Source organism: Enoplosus armatus, chromosome 18 (genome assembly GCF_043641665.1).
Source record: "Enoplosus armatus isolate fEnoArm2 chromosome 18, fEnoArm2.hap1, whole genome shotgun sequence".
Lineage (NCBI taxonomy): Eukaryota > Metazoa > Chordata > Actinopteri > Centrarchiformes > Enoplosidae > Enoplosus > Enoplosus armatus.
Genome location: NC_092197.1, coordinates 11,069,750 through 11,092,591, shown reverse-complemented (window position 1 = coordinate 11,092,591; position 22,842 = coordinate 11,069,750). Strand labels below are relative to the sequence as shown.

At 40.9% G+C, this 22,842-nt stretch overlaps 2 protein-coding genes across 2 annotated transcripts; both read right to left on the bottom strand.

Annotated features, from left to right (window-relative positions):
- Positions 1–18: 18 nt before the first annotated feature.
- LOC139301315 (rab11 family-interacting protein 1-like) lies at positions 19–13,126 on the bottom strand. The gene is made up of 6 exons (XM_070924676.1): positions 12,693–13,126; positions 5,858–6,285; positions 3,907–5,752; positions 1,595–2,491; positions 1,049–1,148; positions 19–907 (listed from the first exon to the last, which is right to left on the bottom strand). Exons 1-6 carry the CDS (start codon positions 13,094–13,096, stop codon positions 713–715), a joined length of 3,870 nt encoding a protein of 1,289 aa, XP_070780777.1. The 5' UTR covers positions 13,097–13,126; the 3' UTR covers positions 19–712.
- A 1,408-nt stretch (positions 13,127–14,534) lies between these two features.
- Positions 14,535–19,938, bottom strand: LOC139301282 (glycerol-3-phosphate acyltransferase 4-like). Its single transcript, XM_070924634.1, has 12 exons — positions 19,771–19,938; positions 18,055–18,124; positions 17,663–17,960; positions 17,465–17,539; positions 17,122–17,211; positions 16,780–16,873; positions 16,501–16,616; positions 15,925–15,980; positions 15,747–15,832; positions 15,550–15,678; positions 15,322–15,401; positions 14,535–14,771 (listed from the first exon to the last, which is right to left on the bottom strand). The coding sequence occupies exons 1-12, from the start codon at positions 19,936–19,938 to the stop codon at positions 14,594–14,596; spliced, it is 1,440 nt and encodes a 479-aa protein (XP_070780735.1). The 3' UTR covers positions 14,535–14,593.
- Between the last annotated feature and the right edge of the window lie 2,904 nt (positions 19,939–22,842).

The following is a 22,842-nucleotide window of genomic DNA, read 5'->3' as shown; positions in this document are numbered from 1 at the left end:
TTATCATCACAAATGTGCTTGTATCAGAACAAGAAAGAAATGTATTTTATTGTGCATATTTTAATGCCATAATGCAGTAACCCCAGTACAGTGCAGTAATTCAGTGTACTTCATGTTAATAGTGTAAGCTAAGTAAAGTGCCTTTTGAGGGTTAGTAGAATCATGTAAACTTTGACATTCAGTACAAGAGCAGGAAACTATCTACATAACTAGTGCATAGTTTTGACAGTAAGGCTTTTCTTCATACAGGAGATATCTCCAGAGGACAGGAAGCTAACAGTCTTTGTTTTTTTTTTTTTTACCATTAAATACAGTGATTAAGTCATGTTGGCAACATTCAACATTTATCAAAGTAATTTCTGGAAAGAAATGTATGCTCAACATGAATATAGTCAAAACAAATACACAAAAGAGGTTGTTTCAACATCACACATGTACATAGTGTAGCAAAGAGTCAAAAATATTACTAAATATTTAGAAAAATGTCGAATATCTTTGTACGCACTAACATCTTTGATTGCAAGTTGACATAATCCCCAGAAAGGCTCTTAGCTGAAACTGCAACAGCCTCTGCAAGATTTATTTTACAAAATTAAATCATTATTCATTATTATTATTCCTTATTCATTGCCATTATGTTGAACTTGAACTCTAAACTGTTCAAACCTTGTAAACCTTAACTTTAAACCTTTAGTGTCAGCTGTGAATCCACTCAGACAGAGTTCATGGACATGAGAATACTCGGTTGCTCTTCTATGACACGCACAAGCAACTTGTCAATGTACTGCTCCAGCTCTGATATCTTTCGGTCTCTCTCTGAGAGCTGGTTTTTCTGTTTGAGCACCAGAGAGATGAGTTCCTCCTGAGTCAGCTGAGAGTACGGCCCTTTCAGCCCGGTGTCATTTACCTGTGAGGGTACATAAAAAAAATGAACATGAACATGTGTGTGTATTTTGAACACAAACATGACACAAAAGCCTTAATGGAAGATTCAAATGTTGATGCTACTCAAAAGCAAAATCCTTTAACCACCATAAAAAAGAGGTACCTTTGTTTTCTTCTGAACCTCACAAAGGATTCCTGTAGATTTGTCATCTTTTTCCCCAGACTGCTGTTCCACAGGATTCAGGGGTTTTACAGGTTGAAGCCTGCAATGACAAAAAACAAGAAAGAAAGAAAGGAAGATTTAGACCCTGGCTGAATGGGAATGAAAGGAAATGGAGTGTTGGTCTGTAAGTAAGACTCAGTTATAAATCTGTTTATGAGGTGTAAGAGATGTATTTTCTATAAAATCAAAGAGTAACCTTGTTAATCACTAGTTAAACAGAATATAGTTTGTATTAATGCTGCAAGCTTGCTCAGTCATCCACACCAATCATACAACACAATTAATAATACAAGCAGAGATCAATGATTAATGAGTATAAATTATGAAAGACAAGAGGATGAATCATATAAGATTCTACATCAGAAATGTGCAGCGTGATGAATCTTTTTCTTTTTATGAAAAGGCATTACGGCATGATATTGGGAGCTAGCGGTGTGTGATCTATAATATATGAAGAGATGGATGAGCTGAACTGAACTGACTCACCTGCGTGAAGTTGTAGGAGGCCCCTCCTTCTTCCCACCTGCCTCCTCCCCAGCAGTCTGCACTGTCGCAGGCTGGGACTCTTGTGCTGGAGTCTCCTGGACATGCACACGACTGATGGCCTCTGGCTCGGGGTCACCTGCATGGGTTACACTGTTATCAGGTTCGGTCACGCCTGTATCATCTGTAACATGGTCTCCTTCAGTGTTCTGGATGATTAAAGTGCTTGATGTGGCGGCTTTCTTTGCAGGGAGTGGGGGAGCACGGGCCACCTTTGAGGATTTGATTTTTGTTTGAGGAGCTGCTTCTTTATCAGCTGCTCGAGACACAGCCGGAAGCCATTGTATTGAACCAGTTTTATCAAAGGCTGTTGTATCATCTTGGGCTGTGAGCTCATTTTCATCTTCGTCGTCTTCAAATGGATTTAAGCCATAAACAATCGGCTCTTGTTTTGCTTTTGAGCCACATTTATGGGAAATGTTGCCATCAGAAGACGGGGCTGTTTTGGGTTCAGATGATGGTCCTTCCTCCACAGAACGAGGTCTAGACGGTGCAGGACGTTTACTTGGTTTGGCTGCATTTGATGTTCCTTTGGTGGCACTGGTTTGTGTCAAGCTCTGAGTGTTCTTTGCATCTGTGGGAGACCTGCTCAGAGGAGCGATCATTTGCACCGAGCGCTGAGGGAGAACGCTGACAGTTTTTACTTCTTTGTCTTTACTCTGCTTGTTAATTTGTGCCAGATGTGGCGTAGATCCGTCCTGCTCAATCCGACTCTGCCTCTCAGCTTGAATCCTTCCTGGAGGCTGAGGAGCTGGTCGCTTTTCCCGTTGAGAACTAATAAGATCCTTTTCATCAGGGAAAACGGTTTTGCTTCCCACCGATGAGACAGCAGATTGGCACCTGGAAATGAGACGCAGACTGCATGACATTTAAGCATACTCAAGCCTTTAATCAAAAAGTACTCTCATAGAGAATACAAAAATCTCTCATGATGCATGAAAAGAAATTCAGATAAGAAATGCTTCACTGGCCTTGGATCATCATCTAAAACAAGTCATCAAGGATGTTGGAAAACAAATTAAAGATATTGTGTAAAATCTTTGTTGAGAACAAACAAAGGAGAACAGAATTTATTTATTTTCTTCATTTGAAAAAGCAGTGTATAGTAAAGGCAGTGTAATATAGTAAGATTTACTGATATAATACAAGGACAAAAGCTTCTAATGAACCAAGAAAATCTCATCTTGAGATCTCTGTGAAATTACCATCCACCTCCACTGAGTAATTATCCATTGCTTCATGTCATTTTCACTCCCTGTTTATATGACACCTGCTATATAATGAGGTAAGACTGTGCAATGTGCCCCCAATCTCAGCTGACAGGAGAAACATATCCTTGCTCACACACATGCATGTGTCTGCACGCTAATACACACACACGCATACAAGCACAAAGCTTTGCAACTTTCATGACGGTGTCAGCTTTAGGTTGCGTTTAAAAGAGAAGTGCTGAGGAACTGAAAAACAGAAGATAAATTACATTCAGATAACACTTTCTGTACATGTAAATGACTTTCATTCAAATTTAGTTTCACTAACTCCTTTGCAGTTCTGTTCCTGGTCCTGTTCTGTTACTGAAGGCTAAGGCAAGAGCTTCAGCACAATTCACAGCAATTCATTGATTGCCATGAAATATGGTACAAACATTCATGTTCATGATCTCCAACTTTTCATCTACCACCATGATCACATCAAAAATGTCATTCGTCCAATACTTTGACCTTCATTTTTTGACATAATACCTGAAAAACTAAACATGGTAAACATTATAATTGCTAAATATATAATAAGTGCCTTACTGGCCTTGAAGAGCAGCTGTAGACTATAAGCCTTGTTTGTTTTTTTTGTTTTTGTTTTTTTTAAACAGTATTGGTTTAAGATTACATTTAGTAAAAATTAGTTTGAAGGAAAGTTGTAATGTTGTTTTGTATGCACTTTTTGGTCATTTATATTTCTTTAAAACATGTTTTACCTGGGTTGAGAGCATATATTGAATTTTGTCAAATATTGTTATATGTTCTATAAATCTTTTATTTATGGTTACATGTTTCTTGTAAAGTACTGATTGGCTGTACATACAGAAACTGGAAACAAGCTCCGGTATAACCGTGCTGAAGGGAAATAGCCAAAGGGTTTGGGGAATAAAGCATGGTATATTGATGAAGAGGTGTGGGGCTTTAATTTAAAGTTAAATGTTGATGGTGTTTTATTTTTTACACAGTAATACAATGGAGGGTTTGAGGACTTGAACTAACCTTTGCTGGACAGTTGACGCTGAGCTGCTGTCGGGTCCAGGAGGTGAGTTAGAGCTCTCCTCAAAGGGATTATTTGAAAAGTTTTCATCAAATGGATTAGTAGAAGTGACCTGTGCAGGGCTCTCTTCAGATTTCTTCCCTGCAGCTTTGTATTTTGTTTTATTTTCCCTCTGTTCCTCTGCATCTGCTACTAACTTCTCTTCCTCCAGCTTCCTGGCCTCTTCTTTCCTCTCCTTTTCAGCTTTCTCCTCCCTCCTAATCCTCTCCTCTTCTTCAATGCTCCTCTTCTCTTGTTCCTCTAGTCTCCTCTTCTCTGCTAATCTCTCAATGTCTTCCTTTTCCTTCCTAACCCTCTCTTCCTCCTCTCGTCTCCTCTCTTCCTGAGCTCTTGCTTCCTTCTCCTTCAGACACTTTTCCTCTTCCTCCCTTTTAAGTCTCTCTTCTTCAATCCTTCGTCTTTCTTCTTCCTCTTGTCTCCTCTTCTCCTCAGCCAACCTCTCAAGCTCTTCTTGTCTCCTAACCCTCTCCTCTTCCTCTTGTCTCCTCCTCTCTTCCTGAGCCCTCTCTTCCTCCTCTTTCCTAATCCTTTCCTCTTCCTCGCTTTGCCTTTGTTCTTCTTCCTCAATTCTCCTCCTTTCTTGTTCCTCCAGTATCCTCTTTTCCTCTGCTGACTTCTCACGCTCTTCTTCTTGCCTCCTAACCCTCTCCTCTTCCTCTTCTTTCATCCTCTCCTCTTCCTCCACTCTCCTACTTTCTTCTTCCTCCCTTCTAGTTTTCTCTTCTGCCTCAATCCTTTTCCTTTCTTCCTCCTCTAGTTTCCTCTTTTCCTCTACCAATCTCTCATAATCTTCCTTTTCCCTCCTAGCCTTCTCCTCCTCCTCCTCTTTCTTAATCCTTTCCTCTTCCTCCCTTTGCCTCCTTTCTTGTTCCTCTAGCCTCCTCTTTTCCTCAAGCTCTTCTTTTTGTCTTCTCACCATGTCCTCTTCCTCTCGTCTCCTCCTCTCTTCCTGCACCCTCTCCTCTTCCTTTCTAACTTTCTCTTCTTCAGTTCTTCTTTCTTCCTCCAGTCTCCTCTTTTCCTCTTCTAATTTTAGCTCTTCTTCTTGTCTCCTCCTCTCTTCCTGAGCCATTTCCTCCTTCATCCGGATCCTTTCCTCTTCCTCTCTTTGCCTTTCTTCTTCCTCAATTCTCCTCCTTTCTTCTTCTCGTCTCCTCTTCTCCTCAGCCAGCCTCTCAAGCTGTTCTTCTTCTCTCCTAACCCTCTCCTCTTCCTCTTGTCTCCTCTCTTCCTGAGCTCTCTCTTCCTCCTCCCTCCTAATCCTTTCCTCTTCCTCCCTTTTAATTCTCTCTTCTTCAGTCCTTCTTCTTTCTTCTTCTTCTTGTCTCCTCTTCTCCTCAGCCAACCTCTCAAGTTCTTCTTCTTCTTCTTCTTGTCTCCTAACCCTCTCCTCTTCCTCTTCTTTTCTCCTCCTCTCCTCCTCCACCCTAATCCTTTCCTCTTCCTCCCTTCGTAGTTCACCCACATCCTCTTTTATATTTCCTACTTCAGCTGTCTCCTCCTCCTCCTCTGTCCAGGGTGAATATTGCCTCACTGCTCTCAGTGAATCAACAGATGGAGGAGAGCTTTCAGGGACGTCCTCCATGGATCCGTGGCCTGAACTGGTCAGACTGAAGTTCGAGCCGATGCGAGAGGTCCGGGGCTGCGGCTCTTCACAGTATACATGACTGCCATTGATGCACAAGTTACTCTGTTCTGCAGCGCCATGTTTTTGGTGACCAGAGGAAGAATCTTTGCTGTCTGAGCTGCCTGAGCGTTTGTGTATCATGAACTTGAACTTCTTTTTACCTGGAAGGACATGGGAAAGTTATCATGCATTTAAATATCATAGAGGACAAGAGAAAATAAATGAAATAATGGTGAGAGAGTGGATTAAAAACTGTTGCTCCTGACCTCCAGAGGAATCCACATTTAGACCAGATGACTGGCTGCCGCTCAGTGAGGAGTTCCTTGCAGGCAGGACAGACATAGACTGAGACATGTTCTTCTGCAGGTTAGACTTTGGAGAAAACAAAGACTTCATCTTATGTTTCTTCTTTTTCTTGTCCTTGCCCGCAGCTACCTCGCCGTCCCCGTCTCCCTCCTCCTCGCTGTCTGTCAGAACCTGACTGAAGGACGGCACCACGGTAGACGCAGCATCCGATTCCTTTTTCTTGCCACGAACCTTGTCCTTGAACTTGCCCAGGCGAGATCTGGATTTGCCGGCAGCAGAAAGGTCAAACATGCTGGCGGTCATGTTGTTTCTCATGAACTGGATGTCCACAAGCACTTCTCCTCTGTCTTTGTCTGCCTTGCCAGTCTTGTCCAGCAACTTAAACCATCTGTTAAAGAGAGGCATCTTATTAGAATAACATTTTTCGATTAAAGCATGTTAACAGATACATAATTCCCAAATGTGTGATTAATTGTGCAGCAAAGAACATATTCCATATGCTGGATGTCATTAACTTCTTGTTGCAGTGTTGGATCTTTAAGGTTAATTCTTAGACCTGCAATTACTGATTCCTTGGCCAGTGAATGGACAGTATTTTTAGTCCTCATTGTGGAAACTATGATCCATCTGGTGGCCAATGGAGAGTGACTCAGCAGCAACTTGAATGTTTTTGGAAAGTCTGTGAGGATCTAAGCACAACCAGCAAACTGAGCATGAAGGAAAGTCTGTCTGTGGCAGCCTCTAATGGGGGGAATTTATGAATGCTTCTACTGTGTATACTTATTTTTACATCAATATTTGAAAGCATTTATGAATGTTGTTCCCTTTTCCTTTAATGTCTCACATGATCAAATCCTCAAAAAAGTAGGGCTCTCTGATAGCTTGTGAACCACTACGCCTTGGAGACGTGCGTCACACTCGACTTTGTGTATATGCTGCACGTTTCCAGACATCTAACCCTGCAGACAGTCAACAGACCAGTTGCCCCCCTGCAGGAGGGAGTTTTCATCTAACAGGATTAGTCTCTGCTCCTCAAACACTTAAACTGGTCAGACAGGGAACCAATCTGCCATTAACCTCATCATCACCTTTTAAACATACTGCAGGAGAGAAAGGATCAATGCAAACAAACCTTCTAGCAGGGTCACGTGTCCTTGTTCTTGATTTAACCACCACAAGATTTAGATCTAGCTAGACAATGAAATACCAAGATGACAGTCCCCAACATGAACACTGGTTAAACCTCAAACTAGTAACTTTAAATGTCTTGTAATAAAATGTAGGAAAGCCTAAACAGACTCAAGATGTCCACTGAGAGCGGGTTTTGTCAACTTTGCTCTGCTTCTGCACCTGTGTTGATGTCCAGTGCTGACAGGAGGGTCTCAGAATAAGCAGAATATTTTTAACAGAACAACAAAAAGGAGCAGTCAGCATAAAAAGTGCCTACCAGGCAGAAATCTGAGGTCAGCTCACCACTGAAAAAACAACTCCGACTGAAATCTGGATTCCTGGGGAAATGAGGAAATGAGGAAGGGGCCGTGTGTGCATTTCTGTGTGTGTGCAAGGAAGATATTTCTGTGTTGTGGCGGCATCATAAACTGTCTGTTCTTGCAATGTGAAACAAAAAAGTTTCCTTCAAACTTAAATGTTTAGATTTGGCTCAAAAACATGGTTTAAAAAAACAGCAAAATGGGGAAGCATTATGCAGCATTGTGATTGTCTAAATATAACATGTTTTGTGTGTTCATGTGCCACAAACAGTGTCTTTTTCTCCCCTCACTTTACATAACAACTCTCCCTTGGATGCCACTGATGTGTAATACAGACCCAACTGAAGACACTGCCTTCCTCCCGGTGGCACTGAATAAGATGTGTTGTTGAGATTCACCCTCCTCCTCCTCCCTCAGGAATGCTTCTCATGTGTGGCACAAACAAATTAAAGAGGGAAAGGCCTTTTCCTGGAATGTGCAAAAATGGATGAGACTGCTGTCACAGCTCCCCGGCGTCCTACCGCTGATGAGTAATGGGATGTCACTTGCAAATTTCAGGCCTTGACATTATAAGTACTCCACTGTGAGACTTCTTCATGATTTGCCTGTTGAATGTTCTTCAAAGAAACATTGCTCGACACGTGCAAATGCATTTATTTATCATGCAAATGTAGACAGTGTTCCGTAGCCGTTATGTTCCAACTCCCATGTGGTACAATGTTATGAAAAAGAACATTTCATCTAATCCCTCTGCTATCATAGCATCTTCTTTGAGTTTTAGTTTCATTGTCAAAGTAGAACGGTTATGATGGTGATGATCTTACAATCTTAGCCGACAAGTTGTTTGAAAACAGATTGCTTGTTGCTGTGGCTGAAAACGAGGACGATGTAGTGAGACTGAACTAAAACAGTGAAATTGCAGGCTTTAACAACGAGCTGAAAAGATGTTTGAAAGCTCTGTAGAGTTCATCCTCAGAGTGAGTTCATCATTACGAGCGACCCATTAGCTGTTGCTATACTGTACTGAAATGCATAGTATAATCACAACCCTTAACCTTTGGGCCTCTGTACTTCTCTGATGCTGCTAACACAAGCACATCCCACATGAACAAGTAAAAAAAGAGAAGAAGTAAGGTAGTTCAGTTAAAACAGAAGGGAAGTTGCAAAAGTGTTGGGCGTTAGCTGGCTGGGGCAATAAGCAGGAGGAGGAATTAAAAGTGCCTTTCACTTAACAATGCCTGGATGATGATGATGATCATGCCCTTAAACTTAGTAATCTCACACCCCTGTGAAGAGTACAAAGCGTGCTGCTCTGCTGTACAGACAGAACCACAAGATGATGCATGACTCGACATTTTGCACAATTTATTCTACTTTCTGCACACACACATCCTTCCTCGTGAAGCCTGAACCACTGATAAGACAATGCCCTGAGTGACTGCAGCCCTTCTTATCACAGAGCACAGCTGTGTGAGTGGGAGAAGAGCTGAGTGAGTAAAACAACTCAACAGTGATAAGGTCCAAGGACCAAAGCTGTTCTGGTCTTAGTGTATCAGTCCACATCCGTGAGTCAAAGAAGCCAAAATAAAGGCCTGTGCAAAGGAACCAGAGTGGAACTGAAACGAAATTCTCTTTTTAATGGGCGTCAAAACCAATGGTTGAACCTTGTTACTTTTTCAACCCAAATCAAATCACAATACATGCTGGAGCACAGGCTATGTCAAGGAAAGAAGAGCTCACACTGAAGCTGTTTCAAACAACAAAAATGTTGGACCGACGCTGGAGTTGAGACTTGCCTTACTGCAATATCTTTACACTATCATGCTTCTATAGGGTGTGAATGTTTTATCAAAACTAGGGTTCCATTTTTCTGTATCCGGGGTTCACAGCACAGGCTCAGCTTGTCAGTAGCCTCACTGATGTGGATGTTATAATGCCCTTGTTGACAGTGTTTAAGTTAGAAAATAGGCAGAGTACATTTTGACATGTCACGGTAAGAAAAGCACAGGTATAAACAATAAAATTAATAATGGCTGCATTCCATTTAGCTGCTTCAATTTCAGGGTCCTGGTATTGTGCATGCAGGCTCACTGTCTCACTGTTATTCACAACACCTGTGCTCTTCCTTCTATGACAAGTCAAAATGTCTGCTGTGAAAAAGACCTTTGACGACTACACATTCAAGTTTTGTTTTGTGGTTGTTTTTTTTTTTTTTTTTTAAAACAAACAACTTGTTTTCTGTCCCACCATTATTAGATTTCACCCTAACAGTTAGTCTTGACTTTACTTGATTAATTTTAATCAATCAATTAATTTGAATTAATCAATTAAAGCACCTTTTAAGCCAACAGACGAGAAGTCGTTAAAGTGTTCAGAAGAATTTAAATTTGAACATCTTCAGTTCTATGATAACTGGACAAACTCCATGTGCTGAGGAAGATGAAGATCATGCGATACAATCGAAGACTCTAGAACATCCACTAATGGACGCCGTGGTGCTTGTAGCCAGGGGCCTTTCTCAACTGCAGTAGTAAATATGCAAATGGAAACTTTCTCCATGGTCTTTCCCTTTAAAATACTTGTCAAGTACATCAAACAAAAGTATCTACAATATCTACAATGATCCAGTAACTAGTAATTTCCATATATTCTGTTCTTTTCCACCTGTGCTGTCTAAATAAAACTTTACTAACAGTAGTGCCTTCTTGTGCAGTCAACACATGTTCTAAAAGAGTAAAACTTGGTTGAACTCAGAAAGCACCCTGTACCTTAAACAGTGGAGCTGTTGTGCTGGCAGTTCGTGGAACATGTTTGTCTTTTGGGGGGGGGGGGGGGGGGTCATTACAGGCACAGTGGTGTTGCTCAGAAAAACTGACCTTGCTCGACTATCGCTGTTGCCATCACTGTTTGTTTTTCATTGATAAAAACAGTCAGGAATGTGAGGCTAAAGCTGGATTTAAACCCCAGCGGCAAGGTGCATTCTCCGAGCACACAGAAAGATCAACAGAAAAAAAAAAAAAAAAGTATTTTCATGGTAAGAAATCCTCACAAACCTCATGTAGCAACATGCAAATTTCTGCACCAGTGCTCAAGGGAAAGTAATATCGGAATTTTTGAAACACACGTTGCCAAAAAAAGAGCAGATGTGATCAGAGACACCACAAAACCCCAAATCATGCACGATTAAACATGCAGCTCGCAGCCAGGTGAAGTTCAGCTTAGCATGCTGAGAGTTGGACACTAGCCAAACCCGAGAAACAGGCATGAAAACGTATGTGAGACCAAACGCATTTTAATCACAGCTCATTTCATGCTCTCAAATCTCATTTCACTATGGATTTTTTTTTCCACTGTGACAGTCACAACATATTTTTGAAGCAGGTAGAGTGCTCGCTCTGCTTTTATTAAAAATATATAAATATAAATATGAACAGACAGATAATCCATATTGTTATATAATGAGCAAAACGTGAGCAGTAATGAACCACAACGTCAAATATAGCCTCGGTATTACAATTCCTGCAATGACCCGAGACATCAAACAGCAGACGGACCCAAACAACAACAAACAACCTTAGAGAAGGTGGGAGAAGGAAGTGTGTGTGTGTGTGTGTGTGTGTGTGTGTGTGTGTGTGTGTGTGTGTGTGTGTGTGTGTGTGTGTGTGTGCGCATTTGGAGAGGCTGGTATGCAGTCTGCTTTTGTATAATACCGGTCACACGGCGGGCGACTAAAATACTCAGAAACAGCTTAGCATGACAAACATTTTCCATTCTGACTGAACTGCACACTTGGCTGATAGGTCTTGCATTTCAAATTTTAAAAAGGAGATCTTGAATTCAAATGTTAACCAAGTTTGACCAAGTGAAAAGCACATTTTCTGCTTTAAATAGCAAGTATGGTCGCCATTACTGAGACCATACAGTAGCACCAGCAAGGCCTGTAAAAACTGATCATTGCCATCATCAGAACAAACTCAGGAGAGATGGGTGTGAATATTTTTGTACAATAAAAGGCAATCATCATCTCAGTTATTTACATACTTGGCTCAGTGTGTACACGGTGTAATGAGAATTTAAGAAGAATGCTTGATGTTTTATCTTAGCATCCTTAAAGTCTAAAAATGCTCTTCATTGGGCACAGCGAGGTGAAGTTTGAGTCTCTTTGGGCAGAATCGCTTCAGTCAATGAAAGAGTGAATCCTTTGACTCATGTCTTTCGCCTGAGTAAGTAATGCTGATTGGCATCCTTGAAGGCCGCTGCCGAGGGAACAAATCCCTTAAGCTGCACTGGAGCGAGTGGGCAACATTCATAAGTCAAACCCACCAAAGCGGGTCTGTGTAGTGATGCATGGCTGTGTGTGTGTGTGTGTGTGTGTGTGTGTGTGTGTGTGTGTGTGTGTGTGTTCAAATACCTCACCTCAGTGGAGAAAAAAAAGGTGCAAATATCTCAGAGGGAACTCACACTCACTTCCAACAAGCCTTTTCAAATGCAACACTAATCCACAGTTTTCACAGATGCCGCATCATTTTATTATTACAATAAATAAAAACATGGTTTGTAATTATTAAGGATTTAATAAGGATTATGGAGGTTTGTCCTGTAGACCACAAAGCTGCAGTTCCCCTGTGGTGCAGATGGAAATCAAAGTTGCTCATTCTTCATTGTGCCTCCCATGATTTCCTCATTTACATGCAGCTAAAAGCTAATAGTAACATCTGCCCAACAATTAGACACTGCATATGCATATAATAAAGAGTCTGGTATTCTGAGACATAGTGGTGGTTGATGTGGAGAAGGCCAGACTCCTTAAACAACAGCGATCATGTGGGTTATTTTAAAAAGGAGAAACACTTCTTATTTTTATTCAAGGTCAGCTGCAGAATCATTTCTCAAAGAAACTTCAGCAGGATGATTTCTTTTGAACCACAGGGGGACAAGCTCAATGAGGCCTCCTTTGAATTTGATGTTGTTGAATGTTGAATGTTATTTGTCTGGTAAAAGACAGATATTAATCTACTCAGGGCATTTTCCAGCAACTATTTAGACAAATAAATGAATGGTTTAAGTGATTTTTAAGTAAAAATGGTTACAAACATTAACTGGTTCCAGCGTCTTGAACGTGATTTTCTGAGTCTTCTGTGATAATAAACTAAATATCTTTGGGGTTTGGACGGTTGGTCGAACAAAACAAGACATTTCTGGACCCCACAATTAATCAATTAATCGATTCTGAAAATGAGTGGCAGCCCTTTAGATTCTTTTTATTCCATGAATGCCCCTCTGGCTCCCTGCTGTGCGCACTTACTCAGTCTTGTTGCGGGTTTTGTCCTCACTGAGCTGCAGCAGGTTGATGACAGCCTGTCCCAGCAGCTTGTCTGGACCCACCAGGGCCCGGTGCAGGACGTGGACGTGCAGCGTGGAGCGCTCCGTGCCTCCTCCTCCTCCTCCTCCCTGATGCAGCGGCGGCAGGTCGAAGGCGGCCTCCTCCTTCCACACCGGTGCCACGCTCTTCTCGTCCACCGAGGTCTGATACTTCTCCTTGCCCACTTGCATCACCGCGTACGCATCGTTGGTGCCGCTTTTCCCCTTTCCCCTGAGGCCTCTGGCTTGGTGCACCGTTACCTGGACGCTTGTGGGACACCACTGCTGATCCGCCAGGGACATGCTGACTCCACTTGTTGCTGGATTAACACCGCGCAGAAATGACATCCAAAATAACACACAACGCTGTGGTGTCGACCATCAGTCCACCGCGAGACTGGACAGGAGAGAGGAAAAGTTTGCTTACGGGCTCAGTTGAACTTGAGGAAACAGCTGATTGGGCGTGTTTACACCGACGGGGGGGGGGGGGGGGGGGGGGGGGGGCTTGGTTAAGACAAGACACTCCCCCAGATTACATGACTTCACTAACAAACCTGACACGCTGCGTGACGTGCCCGTTCACACCACAACAATCATTTACTGGAAACAACAGGCCACACCTGACCCTCGTTCACACCTGCCAGAGTGCGTCGGCATCACATCAGTGATTGATTTGGGTTCTTACTCAACCTGACAGTTTTTAATCATCTTGTCCCTTCGTTTGTTCAGTATTTTGACATGTTAGTTTGTTCTGTACAGTTCCACTTCCTCCTATCTTTATGATGTAGGTCTGAAAACATGACACCTCTGCTCTGATAGTCACGTGGAGAGAGGAGAGGATACCTGACAGCTGATAGGGTTCATATGGTTGGATTCAGTTTCACATGCAGCTCCAGTTTGATCTTAATCAGGGCTGCAGTGTAGTGTTTGCATGGATTTCATTCCACCAGCAGATCAGATGGATTGAATGCTCTGAAGTACTTTGAAAGCATGCTGGGATAAACCCTCAGTTCCCATGAACCTGACTAGGATCAAGTGGGAATGGTAAATGTATGTATTTTAGACAGTTATACAGCTGTTTTACTCAGTCTGTGTATAGATTTGTATGTTTATTGCTGAGTATAATGTTCACATGCCACAATATGCAGGAGGGTTCATGTTTGAACACTGACTCCTGCTGGTTAAGAAAGGGAATAAGATAAACACAATTTCTGGTCAAGTTCCTTTGCGTCACTCTAAATCTCAAATCCTTCAAATAAAGACCTTCCTAACAGCAGCTTACGTTGTGTACCAGCCCAAATGTTTTATCTCACTGTCTCTGCTTCTCCCATAAAGATTAAAGGTGAAGACACATATAGACGCCTTGAGCCAATTAGCAAAGTGACGCACAACTGTTGGCAAAGTGTCTGTCTGACAGTGATGTAACCACTGTAGTACTAGACACTTCAAATAGTCAAAGCTTTCTTCACCCTAACCCTAACACTGTTCAGATTCTCTGAAATGAATTGAATTCTTTACAAAAAGTTCAGTTCAGTTTTTTTTAGAAGAGAATGTTTTAATCAGATATACAACAACCTCACGTGGCAATAAAAAGGAAGCAGAAAAAAATTAACGTCACTATAGGATTTTGGTCTCTGAACAATTAGTTAAAAAAAGACAAACTGACCTATTAGCATTTGTATAATCTCTCACTGTTTGACCTTTTTGTACTGTAAGTGTAACCATTCTCCTAATTTCACATCATACAAACAATATAAATAAATATACACTGACAAAAACATAAATATCAAAACATGAGAATTTTTTTTTTGTTACAAGACACGCCGTAATACGTTCACTGTGTCCTCATTGTCCTTTTGTTAAATCTCGATTGCGTTTATCCTCCTCTGGATTTTCACCCTCTAAATGTTTGTTGTCACTTTGGTCCCTCTGGTCCTGCTCACCTACAAGAACTTTACTGTAAAGTTTCTGCTGCTCTTCTTTAAAAGCATCTTTCACTTTTGCTCGTTTCAGCCCTCCGTCCCTGAGAGCACACAAAGGAAAAGAGTATTAGTGTCGTTAGTTACTTCTTCCAGAAAACACTGAAGGGAATGACCAAGAATGACCCCATGAATTAAGTGTGTCGGTGTATCAATAAAAGCCAAATGTGACAAAGTGCAGTGGAAACTAGTCATGACATATATAAAGCATGTGACTTAAAGTTCCACTGAAGTTTTCGCTTCAATGAAGAGAAGAAATAAGGCGGCAGACAAAAATATTTATACGTTCAAACCTTCCTCAAATTAAAACATGAAACAAACTTAAATGCCATATTGCCATCACGTTTTCTACATGTTTATCCACCATTTGAGGTTTGACTGGCCCTCTTTCAATAACGTCATCTCATTGTACCCTCTCCTTCTGCAATGATTCAATGGCACCTGACTGAGAATTAGCGCCACCAACTGTTTATCTCAATGAACTAACTCCTAATATTGGCATAACAATAGAAGATGGAATTTATTTTGCAGATTTTCTAAAACTTTTGTTAAAATTTGCACTACATCTAGATGGAAACCTGGCTATTGACTCACCAAATGAGATCCACTAATCCTCCTTGCGCAGCTATGGCTGCTTTCACTCTGTTGGCAAACTGCACCGCATCCTCCCCTTCCTACACAAGCACAATAAAAAAAGAACAGGTTAAGAAGAGTGAAGTGGAGAAAGTACTCCAGCAGATGGAATAAACAATGGATGATCTGAAAATTGATTTTTGGTCATACACCAAATATTCTTTGTAAGCTTGTGACATTGTGTTTCACCTCTATGTTCATAGGCGGCAGGTACCAAACGCTGCAGACGATGGCCCAGCTGCTCATCATCCTCAGCAGATAATTCACCATGCCAAACTTACTGCTATTCCAGAAAGCATCCCCAAACTGTGGATCATACTGCAAGATGGACATTAGGTTACGCAGGTAAGAGCAAAATGAGCAGAAAGGGGAAAAAAAGTTTCTACCTTAATGGCAACTGGATAGACGGTGCAGCCAATTTCAAAGCTGCCTTTTTTGAACATCATCACTGATGTGTTGTTGATGCAAGTACCTGCAGACGACACAGTGTGAAGCTCTTATCGAAACTAAACAACAAACTTTACAGGCTGTACACGTGGGTTTAAAATCATTACATCATCATACCCTCAGGGAAGATCAGGATGGGCTGTTTGGTTTTGTCTGCAACATGATCGCCAAGCCTGAAATGACAAAGCAGAAGTGATGAAAATATTTTTCAAAAAAAGCGTTCCATTAGCCTCACTTTTAGAGTTCAAGCCCAATGATGTTCAAACCCAATCTGAACTGCTGCTATTATAGAAACAACCAAATCATTATATGCACATACTCCATGGTCTACATCAAGATGACATATCACTAAAATCCTTATAAATGACATTAAATGTGGTGTATATTGCTCTCTTAAATGCCGTTAAATGAGATGAAGATGATACCAGTTTGCAAACTAGGTTCTATCCACAGTGTGTAGGCCACAACCATAACTTTATATACTCATATTTAATACTTGACTCTGAAACATGTGCACCAAATTTGGCGACACTCATTCACAATAGGACATATACAGACAAGGGTGAACAAAATTTTGTGTGTATTATAATTTAGTTGATCATTCTAAATGATAATTGGTTGCATGGCAGACATACTTTCCATAACGTAACTGGAGCTAAGAGCAAATACAACACTGAGAAGATGCAGTGTTACCTTTTGGCCACTAGATGTCTGTCTTTGACTTCTGATCTGTCAAACCAGATGTGAGGAGAAGATTTGACCATGGCTCGCTGGACCATTCCCATCAACCCTCCATGCACCTGGCCGATCTGAGAGACGCATTCAACTCAAGCTCAGCTCAAAAACAACATCTCTACTCATCTGTAATAAAGCTGAGCTACTCATATATACATTCATGATCATTCGTTCTTATGAAGACAGAACACGTACTCACTCACAGAAATACATACAGAGACACACAAACTTTTCTACCAAAGAGTAGCAGCCATCGTTGGCCAAGATGATGACATCAATGGGCGTTGTGTGATTGGCCACACAGATACCGCCATTTTTTGGTTTGTTCTCTCTGAAATTAAACAAGTTTATTAAGACACAAACATACAACTTGGTGACAAGCTAACAAATATCCAGACCCAAAAGAGGCAACTATACACAGCTCAACGCTTGCCATTATATTCTTTGAAATTGAGACATTTATAAAACGCTGCCTTGTGAATATCACTGTTCTGATCATTATAATGTATTTTATAAATCTAACTCTCTCTAAATTTCTTAAGAAGCTGATATTGTTGCTGAATATCAAATATGTTGTACCTGTTATGATAGGTGATGATTGCTGTGAGAGCTCTGACACAGATGCGATAACACATCAGATGAACCTTCTCACTCAGGAGGAACCTTAACCTGAAGACATAATGCCCAACAATTACTCCACTCCTCTTAGGATGCACACTTCAAGGTTTATCAAACAACCGCTTCATTTTGTAAAGGAGCAGAAAATCCTCACAATAAAAAAGTTAATTTAAACCAGACTGACTAAAATACATGTGGTTTCACTTAGTCAGTCTTGCAGCTTTTGATCATCTTCCTACCCTTGTTATAGGGAACTAACTTCACATGCACAGTTGAACTGTTATGATAATTGGGGGAAACTTACTCTTTATTGGGTAAAAAGCCCACCAAAGCAGTCAGGACTAGAAGCAGACAAATACCAGTGACTGCCAGAGTAACCCTGCAGAAAAAAAGAACATACTTGACTCAAGACTGAACCAGTTGTTTACCCATTCACAGCTTTTGTATGATGAGATGAATCGTACTGCCTCTACAACATAACCTGTCTGCATGCTGCTCTGACCTGAGGGGCAGCAAGACGCCGTAGCGGATGAGGACTCCCAGGCCCCACAGGACAGTAAGTCTCAGACTTATATGACGGAAGTTGTAGGCACTTCGAGTCAGCAAGTTCCAGCTCTCCAATTCCTGGGCTGAAAAGCGCTTGGTCACCTCATCGTCCACGATGCTCTCCACCCCTCTCCGGCAGAAGTAGAAGATGTCGGCCATCTCAAACTCCGGATCTGAGCACAGAGAGCTGGCAGAACCCCGCAGCTCCTGGATCTCCTGCTGCAAAGATGCTGGTGGTTCTTTGGCTATGATTCCTACAGTGAGAGCAACAAGAAGAGTTCATGGTAGAAATAATACAGGTACAGTAAGCATTCATGACTGAGAAATATTGAAATATTATTTGTTTACCATAACTATATGGTTTATAGAGTTGCTGATTCTTTTCCTTCGCTCCCATCTCCATTCGTAAGGTCGCCCACTAATTAAAGAGAAAAATATTAAGACAACTTTAAGTATAACTTTAAGTAAACAAGATTAAGTATTACATTTTCTTTGTTTGTTGTAATGTTTGACATACAGCAACATAAGAGTAAGAACTAAAGACTTCATTTGATACACTACTGCTGAATAAGAGAATATGGGCAGGGAAGACTGTGATATTAAAGTGATGAAATTAGGCATGATTCCCATGATTCTTTTCTTGAGAAGCTGAGAAATTGCAAAAACATTCAATACTATTCTGGTCCAGTTTCAGTTTCAAATCCTGTACCACTTGTCTGACTTACAAACATAAATAGGTCACAATTTCGATGGATCACCAAATTAAACACCAGTATGCATTCCAGCAGGGCTGTAGCTCCTGGAAAACAGACCATTCAGAAGTGTACCCTACATACACAGACTCCTACACTGACAAGCACTCCCAGATCTGCTGAAGCCAAGATGACTGACACTTCCAAGGGCTTGCAAGGCTGATTTGGAGACGTAGAGAGACCACTAAAGCCAGACTGCCAGACACAAAGCTTCCTGTTGTCTACTGGGGAACACCACACCCCTAATCCCAGAAGGAGGGACCCAGATCTGAAATTAAGACAGTAGAACCATGTGGATGGTACACACTAAATAGCAATGCCACACATGTCAGTAGAAGTGCCATGATGCTGCCATGTCACAGGTAGATTGACCCCACATGAAGGCAGTGGAATACCAGCTCCATATTGGTCTGTTGTAAAGCATCTACAGTCAAGAGGAAAAACCTGGACTCTGGGTTGAAACCAACGTATAGCTGGTCTGTTTTTTGCTAGGTTCCCATTTCATGTACAATGTAAGAGCCCTGACTGGATAAAGCAAAAGAAAAAGCCAGACAGGATCTTTGGAGGAAATGTCAGATTTGGCCACAGGACCACTCCTATACACATATACATGCAGATTTATGATGGATCAAGAGAGCCTGCAGCTCCTCCCACCCTCCTGGCAAAAGCTAACAGAAAGGCAGTCTTGATTGAATGCCACTTCAGATTGACCAGCTCCAGGGGCTCAAACAGTGCCTTTTCCAGAGCTCAACTCCAAGGGTCAGACTACTATTATCCTGAGTGTAGAAGGGGAGAGGTCTGAATCCAACAACTCCTTCAGAAACTGTGAGGAGAACTGCCTCGTGTTCTCTGCACCACATCTCAAAAATCCTCCAACTATGCCAGTAGATGAACTTCGTCCCAGGAGTCTAAGCTCCCTGCAGTATCTACACCACCTCAGATCGTAGTCCCATGGCTAAAAGCTTATTCCTCCCAAGGGTCTGTCCCAAAACTGAAGTCCCTAAGGAGGCAACAACATGCCCTACACTTCACAGTCCCTCTGAGCTCGGAGAACCCAGGGGTCCCACCCGACTGGGATTGCATTTTTTAAAATAAAATCAGCGAGATTAAAATGGCAAAAAACTATTCTATCAACTAGGTTTCCTAATGTATTACTGCAGCAGTTTAGAGGTAAGACGTTTGTTCCAAAAGGCTGTGCAATGAATAATCAATAAATAAACCAACCTTTTCAGTTCACCAACAAGATGAATACAAATCACTTTTGTACCCTTCTACCCTTCTATATTGTCCATTACATAGACACCAAGCTCACCTCAAAGATCTTGAGAAGTGTCCTCATGTAGAGTCTGCGGATACCAAGAGAAACTCCAAGTACAGCTGGCACAATTATGAAGACAAACAGAATAGTCAACCACACTGTGATGGAGACACCCAGACACCTGCACAGCAGGTTGTCAGCAGGAAATGTAAACCAAGTCATGCTGCTCAACAGCAGAAGAGACACAGAGAGCAAAGAGACTGCATAACACGGCAAAACTCCAGTCTTCTGGTCCAGCTGAAGCCGACACTGAAATCTTCATCAGGAGTAACTCATTGTCTGCGTCTGACGAAGACAGCACAAAATATCAAGATCAGTCAAAAACAGCACAAACTTCCCCCATGTTCCTTTTCAGATGACTTGTTCTACATTGTGACTGACTTTAAATTACCTTTGTAGCAACATCATACTTGATATGAGGTAGGTTCTCATTATATACCATCTATAGCTGTGTAATTAAAAAAGATGAAACATGATGACTATCTATGACTTAAATGATTGACTGGAAATATGTATAATAATTCAGCTCACCCTGGCTTGTGTCAAGCATGAGATAAAGGTGCAATACCATAAAAAAAATCTGAACAGTGTGAACACAGTAATGGTGGCTAGCTCTGGAGTAATTACTAATTCCTGTTAACACCTCACCTTTAGTTTATGGGAACACAAAAATACTAAAGCTAGTTGTGTAATTAACGACAATTAAGTTATAATGTAATCATTAAAAGTTAAGGGACACCAAGCACCTTATTCAGAGTTAATGAAGTACAGTATGTGGTCATTAAGTACACTAGCTAGCTTCCCTGATATCTAGGAACAACGCTTTAAACATTTATGCTAATGTTATGTTCATTTAACGTTATTTACCAAATAACTGTTTTCCGTGCTTGATGTTAACTAGTTACATCACCAGGATACTAACTGGCACCCTGTAACGTTTATGGGACACATTCACGTTTGATGTGTAATTTCTTCAGTTAACGCTATTGATTATTAGGAAGTTTAAGTTAGATAAGTTTGGGTCGTAGCATGCTAGCTTACAAGGGAGCTGCAAGGTTAAACTCACTTTGACCCCCGGCTAACGGCTAATAATGTGTTAGCTATTGGGTAACGGCTCTTACCCCAGTGCTCCGGATTAAACGTTAGTCCTGCGCCGGAGGAGGATTGAGGACAGTCAGGTAGTTCTCCATCTGGAGAGTCCAGGCTGAAGCACAGGGATCTTTGACGCTGAGCTGCGGTCTTTACAGGCTTTTAGCAGCATGCTACAACTGCAGACAGAGTTGTATAGAGTCGCCGTGGCAACAGGTGGCCAATGAGGGCCGCTGTCACTGCACTGCGTGCTGGACATGGACAGTAAATCTGATTACAGGGGGGTGGTCCAACCAGAAAGTATAGGACGTAAAGTCAGTCTGTCAAAGATTCGTCTAAATTACTGATCCTAATGACAACACGAGGAACTTATATTATGAGGGATTATTATTATATATAGTATCTATCAACATCAATTGGTAAAAAATGCTGAAAAAAATAGTACCATAAAATAATAATAGCCAATTGGCTTTCCCCCCATTCCACCTTACTGTACAATATGCCCAACGTGAATACAATGTACAATAGTTTCCTTCTTTTTGCTTGTAGAGTAAACAATGATGAGGATATTTTGAGGGAGTAGATTAGGCTCTTTAGCATTAAGTGTGTCACGTTGCGAGAGTCCTTGTTTTGGGATAATCTTAAATACAGCAAATTGTCAAAAACAGTACAAACTTCCCCCATGTTCCTTTTCAGATGACTTGTTCTACATTGTAGATAATCTTAAATACAGCAAATTGTCTGAATTCAGATAATTTGCATTTTATTTGTGCATAATGAAACTTTGTAGTCAAAACATTGACTGATTGATTGATTGATTGAAAAACATTTAAATCAATTTTTCAATAATGTATTTGTTTGTATTACAATTTTCATACCAATTATATAAAAAAAAAAACACTCTTAGCCAAATGACTTATCTCGAAATTACAAAGAAAGAAAGAACAGTGTTAACACTAAACAAACAATTTAATAGAATACGTAGAGAAATGTAATTCAAAACTAAAAACTCGCACAATGACTCAGTTTGACTGCACATGTTATTGAGGCTGTCCACAAAGACAATACATTCATGTCATCACTTCTTAAAGTGAGTACTGGGGTGAGACTTTTAGGTTTCTGTAGTCAATTTATTTATGTAAACCTAGACGTCCCTGGTTCTGATTCTTAATAATTTTGACAAGTCTTGAAACCTTTGCTGTTACTGTGTACATTGCCTTTAAGATTTTATAAGTTTGATCCACTTCACCCTCTTTGATAAACACTTTAAAGAGAGTAAAGGCGGCCTGCTGTGTGCTGTTTCTGTTAAAAGCCAAGTTGGCTCTTACTCAGCGAAACTACTCAGTAGAGAAAGGCCCGTGTTTATAAAACTACAGAATACTTGCCACTGTGCTACTTACACAGTTTTTTGTAAATGTCAGAATTGTTTTCGTCCCCATCAGTATTTGTTGTTATGAGCCTCATTCCACATTTCATATATTCATACATATGCCATGGCCTTTACTGTCACCGGGTCTCAATGCAATTTAACATCTGCAGGAGATTTTACAATACTAATGATAATACAGGGCAACACACACACATACTATTCTACAGACATTGCCTCTGTGCTCAAGTTCCAATAAAAACCTTTATTTTTATATAGTCTGCTACAAATTTCAGTTGTTTCTTGCATGCATAGTTTCACACAGTTAAGACAAGTAAAACCACAAAATAAGATTTCCCTTTCGAAGAATATCTTAACTTTATAGCATGCATCTACCCCCGTGTCCATTCACGAACAGTCAACCAATAATTTAGCTGCCCCGGGAACCAACCAGCATTTCAAGCAGCCATTTTGAAAATACAATCCAATGGATCATATTTCTAAAACAGACTGCATACACTTACTAAGACTCAAATAATATTTTTGTAAACTTTCTTTGGCTTTTTGCATAAAGAAGTTAATGCTGCTTCTTTACAAATATAGATAATGAA

Coding starts and splice junctions, on each gene's coding strand:
- LOC139301315 (XM_070924676.1), bottom strand. CDS start 13,096: ATGTCATTTCTGCGCGGTGTTAATCCAGCAACAAGTGGAGTCAGCATG. Junction 2,492..3,906: donor GCGTCAACTGTCCAGCAAAG/GTTAGTTCAAGT, acceptor TCTCATTTCCAG/GTGCCAATCTGCTGTCTCAT. Junction 1,149..1,594: donor CCTCCTACAACTTCACGCAG/GTGAGTCAGTTC, acceptor TTGTCATTGCAG/GCTTCAACCTGTAAAACCCC.
- LOC139301282 (XM_070924634.1), bottom strand. CDS start 19,938: ATGACTTGGTTTACATTTCCTGCTGACAACCTGCTGTGCAGGTGTCTG. Junction 16,874..17,121: donor ATCATCACCTATCATAACAG/GTACAACATATT, acceptor GTTTAATTTCAG/AGAGAACAAACCAAAAAATG. Junction 15,833..15,924: donor CATCCTGATCTTCCCTGAGG/GTATGATGATGT, acceptor TGTCGTCTGCAG/GTACTTGCATCAACAACACA.